Here is an 8,896-nt window from a genome sequence, read left to right on the forward strand (position 1 = left end):
CAGGCCCATAATTAGCTTAGAATTTAGCCTGGGGGAGGGCTCAAGGAATTGGTAAAGGGGTGCAGAGACACTGTCAAATCATCCAAGCCTAGGACTAGTATCCCAGAAATCCTGAGTCTAAACACTGACGCCCCTTCAGGAGTCACTCTATCTCAGTTTTCCTAGATCAAATCAGTTTAGTACTTACGTACTTCCCAGGAGTGTATTTTTAGGGTTGATTAGGTATCCATCAGCTGGCATTTTACAAACTTCAACTTATTTCTAAGCATTATTTTTACAGAACTTTTCTCCTCTAAAATACATCTAGTTGTGTCTCATAACCGTTCCCATCTGATAGCTCTTTGGTGACGTATGTAAAATGAATCTGTGTTCATAGTTTAGTTCTGCTGCAAATGAGTAGATGTCCACATCACCAAAACCATCATCACAATTGGTACCTTTGTTGGCAGGTCACAATAGACAGACCAAGGATTTAATGGGCATATAGGACAAAAGAACCAGAGACACAGGGAAAGCCATGCATTTTGCCAATCCTATATTTGTTCTGTGGTTAAACAGAGGATTTCAGTCTCCAGGTCTTTCAGTTCAGCTCTTTCATGAACACTATATTTATTTTAAGAGGTAATTAAATAAATTACAACATTTAGGGTTTGTTGAAAAATTAAATGGATCTGCATTTAGTTTTGCAAACTGTGTAAGTATACACATTAAAGTAAGGAAAATAAAGCATTATGTAGTTTTGTACATATAAGCTTGTTATAATCCTCATTAATTCTGCTTTTGTAAAATTTATTCATGCTTTTTTGTTTGCTACATTTCTATGATTTATCTTTTTTCTAGCCAGAGGATGTGGCAAGGGACTGGGAAAGTCTGTGATTGATTCATCCAGCAAAACTCAACTCAGATACAGCATTCCTTCACTTTATTTTTTCCTAGTTTTTCAGCAAGAAGACCAAATAATGCCCAAGCTCTTCCGGTTCCTAATCACTTGTTCTAATCACTAGTCAGATCTCACCACCTTAAAACATTACAAACTTACTGAATTTCAAAGCATCCTCCATCTCAGGCGCTCTTGAAAACTAAAACCAATGTCTGAGAAAAATAAGTATTTTACCTGGTTACCACCAACCCAGTAACACAGATGTGTGGAAACTCTAGTGAATTCTTTACAAAGACATTAGGCTTCCACATGTCGATCCTTACCAAAAATACATGATGAAAATATTTGGGTTTGCTAACGGCTTTTTTCATGATTAATGTGCTTCTGCAATTTACAAAATCTTAATATTTTTTATTCCACAAGACCTTTGCTACTTAAATTATAACTGGGGGCCAATTATAACTCCTTTGTGCCTTTTAGCATGTCCATGTTAAAATTTTTCCATGCTGTTTTGCCCTTCCTGACTAAAAAGATACAGACCTTAAACACTTGCTTTGTTCTTTATTCTAGGTCATGGGTTATATGGGACTTTTGAAATGTTGTCCTCCTGGAGGAAAACTAGAGAAGACCAACATGTTAAAGAGAGAACTGCAGCTGTGTTTGCAGACTCCATGCTCTCCTTTTCTCTCACCACTGCCATGTACCTGGTCACTTTTGGAATAGGTGCCAGTCCCTTCACTAACATTGAAGCAGCTAGGATTTTCTGCTGCAATTCCTGTATTGCAATTTTCTTCAACTACCTCTACGTACTCTCCTTTTATGGTTCCAGCCTGGTGTTTACTGGCTACATAGAAAACAACTACCAGCATAGTATCTTCTGCAGAAAGGTACCAAAGCCAGAGGTGTTGCAAGAGAAGCCTGCGTGGTATAGGTTTCTTCTGACAGCCAAATTCAGCGAGGACACAACCGATTCAGAGGAAACAAATACTTACGAAAGTCATCTTTTGGTGTGTTTCCTCAAACGCTATTACTGTGACTGGATAACAAACACTTATGTCAAGCCTTTTGTAGTTCTCTTTTACCTTGTTTATATTTCCTTTGCCTTAATGGGCTACCTGCAGGTCAATGAAGGGTCAGACCTTAGTAACATCGTAGCAACCGCGACACGAACCATTGAATACACTACTGCCCAGCAAAAGTATTTCAGTAACTACAGCCCAGTCATTGGGTTTTATATCTATGAGTCAATAGAATATTGGAACACAAGCGTTCAAGAAGATGTGCTAGAGTATACTAAAGGGTTTGTGAGGATATCTTGGTTTGAGAGCTATTTAAATTATCTAAGGAAACTCAACATATCTACTGGATTGCCCAAAAAGAATTTTACTGACATGTTGAGGAACTCATTCCTGAAAGCCCCCCAGTATGCCCATTTTTCAGAGGATATTATCTTTTCAAAGAAGTACAACAACGAAGTTGATGTAGTGGCTTCTAGGATGTTCTTGGTGGCTAAGACAATGGAAACCAAGAGAGAAGAACTTTATGATCTTCTGGAAACCTTGAGGAAACTCTCTCTCACATCCAAGGTGAAATTCATCGTTTTCAATCCATCATTTGTGTACATGGATCGTTACGCCTCCTCAGTGGGAGCCCCCTTACAAAACTCCTGCATCAGTGCTTTATTTCTGCTCTTCTTCTCGGCATTCCTGGTGGCAGACTCTCTAATCAATGTCTGGCTCACTCTAACTGTTGCCTCAGTAGAATTTGGAGTCATAGGTTTCATGACCTTGTGGAAAGTGGAACTGGACTGTATTTCTGTGTTGTGCTTAATTTATGGGATTAATTATACAATTGACAACTGTGCACCACTGTTATCAACCTTTATCCTGGGCAAAGATTTCACAAGAACTAAATGGGTAAAAAATGCCCTAGAAGTGCACGGGGTAGCTATTTTACAGAGCTACCTCTGCTATATTGTTGGTCTGATTCCTCTTGCAGCTGTGCCTTCAAATCTGACCCGTACACTGTTCAGGTGCTTGTTTTTAATAGCATTAGTCACCTTCTTTCACTGCTTTGCCATTTTACCTGTGATACTGACTTTTGTGCCACCATCCAAGAAAAAAAGGAAAGAGAAGAAGAATCCTGAAAACCGTGAGGAAATAGAGTGTGTCGAAATGGTGGATATGGATAGTACCCGAGTGGTTGACCAAATTACAACAGTTTGACTTGCTTGTTTGTTGTCTTTTCACAGTAGGTCTTATTGAGAGAAAAGAGATCATTATTGACTAAATATTGGATTTTTGATTTTTCTTTTCCTAAACTAAAACCAAGAATAGCCAAAATGGTGGGGGGGAAGGGAAACTGTACATTAATTGGCCTCCATAACAAAGGTATTATTAGTGAAAGAATTTATACACACACACACAAAGAGTGTGAATTTTAGTCCCTTGACGTAAGATCTAATAAGGGAAGATCAGTTACTAAGAACTGTTCTGCCATCTCTATACTGCAGATACAGCTATTATTATTGCTGAGCCCAATCAAATTGAAAGGTCAACTGTCAAGGCTGAAGTAACGCTCAGTGTTCATCCGGAGGTAAAGGCTTTACAAACTTTCTGCACAGCAATAATTCAGCTCAATGAGTCAGCTCTGATAGGTCTTAGCCATCACACTGAACTTTTCTTTTCTCTTTTCCTCGAATGAAAACGGTCGTGCAAGTTTGTATAACAGAAAGCAAATTGAACTAGGGAAGAAGGCTGTATGCAGCAACCCGACACTTTCAGAACAAATTTGTGTTACAAATCATTTTCTTTTCTAAAAATACAGTTATTTTAAAATGTAATTCATCCCCAAGAACATTTTTAAAGTCATGGTTTTTGTAGCTGTTCCTTTTTAAAAAAACAAAAACAAAAAATGTCAGTGACTCTGGTATGGTAGAAGATGTACAATTCTATTTTATGAATGACTTGCTACTAGTTAAACAAGGGATCTGCTTTACCGACCGTAGTTTTGTTAGTACTGTACTAACATATGCCAGTGGCTCTAACAGCAGATAAAAGATGGTGTACTGAATACTTCAGCACCAAAATCCATGAAACAAGCCTCAAATACCTAATGTCACCAAGGAAAAGTGAATGTTAGGGCTCCTTTAATAAGAGTCTCTTTCAGGCCATTCACTCGTAATGCACACTAAGAGGATTAATGGATAGTTTTACATAATGTATAACTTAATCCCTCAATCTTCCTAGAGTAGCTGTAAAGCAATAGCCTTTACAGTTATGGGCTCTTCCAGGAGACAGCAGACCACAATGTGAGTTATATATTACAGTTCAAAGGTAGGACCACACTAACGGTATCATGTTTAACTGTCTCCCCAAAGAGCCTGTATCAAAGGGGCCTATTGAAAACACCACATTTTTTTTTTTTTTACATATCTGAATCTTTTTGGAGCATTCTGTTCTAAATCAATAATTATGTCAGCATCTGTGATGTGGAGTAATGTGGATAAAGAAGCATCCTCAACCCCACCCCCACTTAAGAACCACAGGACACTGTTGCGAGGTTTTATACCAACCAGTTAGACCCCCTTCTGGGAACATAGGTCAACTGACTTGGTTTTGCTAGAGCAGTCTAAATTAGTCAACTAAAACCAGTAACATGCAGCTGGCTTTTGTGTGAGATGTTCGAGTGACTATTCTCTGTTAACATCTGTCCAGAGAGTAAAAGTACTTGAAAGTATTTCAATAACTGGGAAATTGTTCACTTAAATCATGGGTTGTGGAACTCAAACTGATGTTTTCAGGTGCTATGTGGCTTGGGCTAACTAGGGTGCTTTAGTTTCAGGAGGCTGCATGTGTTACACAATGATTAGTGCATCCATTGTAACGAATTGGTGGTTTGCCCATCACTGCCTAGTACCATGCTTTAGCACGAATTCAAAATGGCTCCCATTAGACCCGTGTGAAATCCTCAGATTCCATTTTGTGAATTTTAATTTTCAAAGAGATATTTCTTACAAATTTTTGCTTAGCCAAAAATTCAGACCTTTTACCATGAAGCAAAGTTTGATGACTATCTAAGAGCAACTGGAAGCTCTAATGCAACTTCATTCTCGGCAGAAAAACTGTCAGACGTTGTCAGACCTGTAGAAAGACAACAGAACCTGGGGATGGGTGGAAAGGTACTTTGGGGCGCGCTTGATAGCCTCCTTAAGGACCTGTTGTTTGGGGTGTTTGTTTTGTTTGTTTTTGATATGTTCTTTAGGCTCAAGCCTTGGTCTATAGTTTCCAGCCAGATGGGGGATGGGAAGAGATTTGGGAGCATAGAAAATCAGCTTTGTTTTGGTAAAAATTCAAGAGTTTTCCTATGATTGTCTACTCTAAAGTGTGATTCTTGTCTACCTGTTTCACTTCCACTTTCATTTTTTTCCACAGAACTCTAAGCACACTGTTGCTTTTTGTGAGCTGAACTTTGAGAGTCCTTTGAAAGGTCCAATGTTTCATATCTGTTTCTGAGCTTGATGTGAGTAAGTCTTTAAATTAGGTCCCCAGATGCATATTTATTTCAAATTTTATGTGACAGTCATTACTGTCATTCAAACAACATTTAATTACCCTGCATTAGAACTGTTCAACAGATAGATAAATACCTATTTATTGAAGTTTAAAAGCTAGTGTAACTATCAGTAGATTTACCAACACACACTATTATAAACCTCTTTACATTTAAGTTAAATGAATAGCTGGGACTGTCTTTAAGTGCTCCTGAGGGAAGAGATGCTTGTAGCTTCATAGGTCTCTCATTAAATCTGAGTAAAGTGGGACATTTTGATATCTCCAAGAAAGAAGGCAAAAAAGAGTTAGAACACCTACTCTTTTGTCCCAAAATCTGCTGGAGGGAGGATGTTGAGGCAAAGTGATATCACCCTGTTTTAGAAGGCCATCTTAGTTTAAGCAACCAGTTTTTGTCACACCCCTGAGTGATCCCTTGCCATGGGTTTCACTGTGTTTTTAACTGCAGTACAGAAGATCCCTTTTCTGGGGAAAAAAAAAAAAAAAAGTTCAGTCAGTGTGTAATACTGGGTTTCTGTCAGGCACTGACCGAAAGTTAAATGAGATATTTTATTATCCTCAGATAAAGCTATTATTCTGACTTTTTGTTTTAAACAGATATAAATATGATTACCCTTCTATTCAGAACATAAATTACAAACATTAAAATTTCCATTTAATACCTTATTGTTCAGAGCCAGTTTCTGATAATGGACAAGCATCTTAAAAAAAAAAAGAAAGAAAGAAAAGAAAAGAAAAACCAAAATGCGTATGACCATCAACTTCAGTCTAGTCTTTCTTGCAAGATTATTCCCTGTGGTGGCTTAACATGAGTTCATTTTCAGTTTACAAGTATTCCATTCTGGGAAAACACTGAGAGAGAAAAACTGGAACATCTGGAATAACTTCACTGTAAACAGAAATTGGCCATGGCAGAATTTTCTGCCCAAAGCTTTATCAGAGAATTTTCTAGTTAGATTAAAATTAGAACTGTGAAAGCTGAGGAAAATCTATCTGGCAAGGAACAGCTCCTTTTCCAAAAACAAAGAAGCTCAGTGAGGTCAGTTTTATGAGCCTAAAGGGAGAGTGCATCACTGGAGCAGCTTGATATGTCTATGAAACATACCAGCATTTTCTTCAGATCTGAGAGCCTTCCTGATCCAGGGCTGAATTCAGACAAAATGGATGAAGAAGTGGCAGGCTGTAAAGTGACTGTTTGTCTTTTTAAATGCTGTTCTGGATTCAGTCTCCTCCTTCCTGCCAGTTGCCACATCCTACCCCAACCAAAAATTTGATTTCATTCATTTAAAAAAAATAAAAGTTAAAGCAATGTCACAACCTGATAGTCCGTGTTAAGAATGATGCCCGCATCCTTAAACAACAGAGAAGCAAAGCCCTCTGTTAAGGCTGAGTTCTACAAAAGGAAACACTCTAGTTATTTCTAGCTTTCAAATGTTAACAGATACATGGTTTCCTGTTTCTTAAAGTTTGAAAGTAGGTAAAATTACTATGGGCCAAATCCTCCCACAGTAGGCCTTGTATACAGTTCTACTTCATGGGGATGTGGAGACTGGAAGCAGAGGGCATGGATAAAGAATCCAGGCTCCCTGTGCTTAACGGAAGGGCTCCAGCTATTCTAGTGTGGATAGATTTTGGAGACCAGACTGAGGTACACATTGGGGAAAGTGTAAGCTGTGCTCCTTGCATTAGTGACTGTTGCAGGTCCCCAACGATAAACCCACTCCCCACTTTTTTCAAGACTTTGCATAGTGGAGAGGATTTGTCCCCAAATATTTCCTGTATAGTATTACTTAGATATCAATACTTAATGCACTAAGTATCAAATGATACTATTTTCTCCAAACAAGATGTATTTTCCCCCCTTTTCTTTTTATAAATACTTAAATTTGCTAATAAATATTTCTAGTGATAAAGTTATCTACCTTTGAATGTTATTAAATTAGGAACAGTATCTATTCATTTCAATTCCAGTCATGAAAACTGACTACCCACTATGTCTTTGGTGAAGCAGACTGGTAGCATCAGCAGGAAACGAACAACTAATCCACTTACCATAGGTGTACGTATTGGCCCTGATCCTGCATTCACGCACACACAGATGGACCCTTGTCCAACTGGGGCGCTGCACCGGCACAGGGGTCGACCCTCCTGACTCGGGTAGCAGGATTGGGGCCTTAGGTTTAAATTCTGGCAGAGCATTGCGTATAGGAACCCACCCATGAAATTCATTCACCGCAGGGCAGAACTCTTCTGATCCTATCCTTGCTAGAGCCATGGTAGAGGCTGCTCGGCAAGCCTTGCCTACTTGCAGATGCAGAGAGGCGCTCCTGACTGCTTACACTGAATCACGGGGCATGGCTCACATATTTTTGCAGATATTCCCCCTTATCCAGCAGTGGCACCTAGGCGTGCACACACACACATAGCCCTACATAGTTTAGTCATGCTTCTAGCTGTTGCTACCTAAAGGATGGGTTCATAATGATGATTCATTTGCAAGCATATATTGTGTGGCCTTTTGGGAGGCACATATCTGTTAAACTTGAATTTGTCTCTGATAATCTGCCTTCTAAAAATCTTCACAACCATTTGTTTGGGGGGGAAACAGATACAAAAAATTCTAGGTCATTTTGAATTTTCCAGCTCCAAGATATTCACAGGTCTTAATTCATGTGGTAAATTAATGTCTTGCAAAATTTCAGGTGATTTTTGGTTACTATTTTTGTATTAATTGAGGGAAAAAATTGTATAACAAATCTCAATGTACAGCCAATGCCTAAAATAAAATGTCTCTCTCTCGCGCGCACGCTCTCTGCTTCCTGTGCTCCCAAACTGCTGCAGAATCATATTCTGTCCCCTAATTAAGAAACTGATTTATCGGGCCAAATCTTAAAGCTGTGCACTAGGTTCTCCACGAGGGCCAGGTGGAGAAGGAATCTTCCCACAAGTCTGCACGTTAACAGCAGAATTACTGAGCTCGGGTGGCTTTAGCGAATCTCTCTCTCTCTCACACACACACACACACTTTTCCTCCATTGGCCTTTTCATGCTATAAGTAGAGCCCTACCAAATTCATGGCCATGAAAAACAGGTCACAGACCAGGAAATCTGGTCTCCCCCCAAGAAATCTGGTCTTTTCTGTGCTTTAACCCTATACTATACAGATTTCATGGAGGGAGACCCGTGTTTCTCAAGTTTGAGGGTTCTGACCCAAAAGGGAGTTGAAGGGGGGGTCACAAGGTTAATTTAGGGGGGTTGTGGTATTGCCACCCTTACTTCTGAGCTGCCTTCAGAGCTAGGTTCCTGGCCAGCAGCTGCTGCTCTCCGGCTGCCTATCTCTGAAGGCAGTGCTGTCACCAGGAGCAGCACAGAAGTCAGGGTAGCAGTACTGCAACCCCCCTAAATTAACCTTGTGACCCCCCTGCAACTCCTTTTCGGGTCAGGA

The 8,896-nt window shown here is 39.5% G+C and overlaps 1 protein-coding gene across 2 annotated transcripts in view; it reads left to right on the top strand.

The window, feature by feature from the left end:
- The window catches only part of PTCHD1 (patched domain containing 1), a 50,845-nt gene extending 42,598 nt beyond the window's left edge, over positions 1-8,247 (top strand). For both annotated transcript variants that reach the window (XM_043537977.1, XM_037901664.2), the window contains one exon: positions 1,451-8,247. In XM_043537977.1, coding sequence (XP_043393912.1) covers positions 1,451-3,105 — 1,655 coding nt within the window. In that variant the 3' untranslated portion in view covers positions 3,106-8,247. The remainder of the gene's footprint in view (positions 1-1,450) is intronic.
- The last annotated feature ends 649 nt before the right edge of the window (positions 8,248-8,896 follow it).

Source organism: Chelonia mydas, chromosome 1, assembly GCF_015237465.2.
Source record: "Chelonia mydas isolate rCheMyd1 chromosome 1, rCheMyd1.pri.v2, whole genome shotgun sequence".
Lineage (NCBI taxonomy): Eukaryota > Metazoa > Chordata > Testudines > Cheloniidae > Chelonia > Chelonia mydas.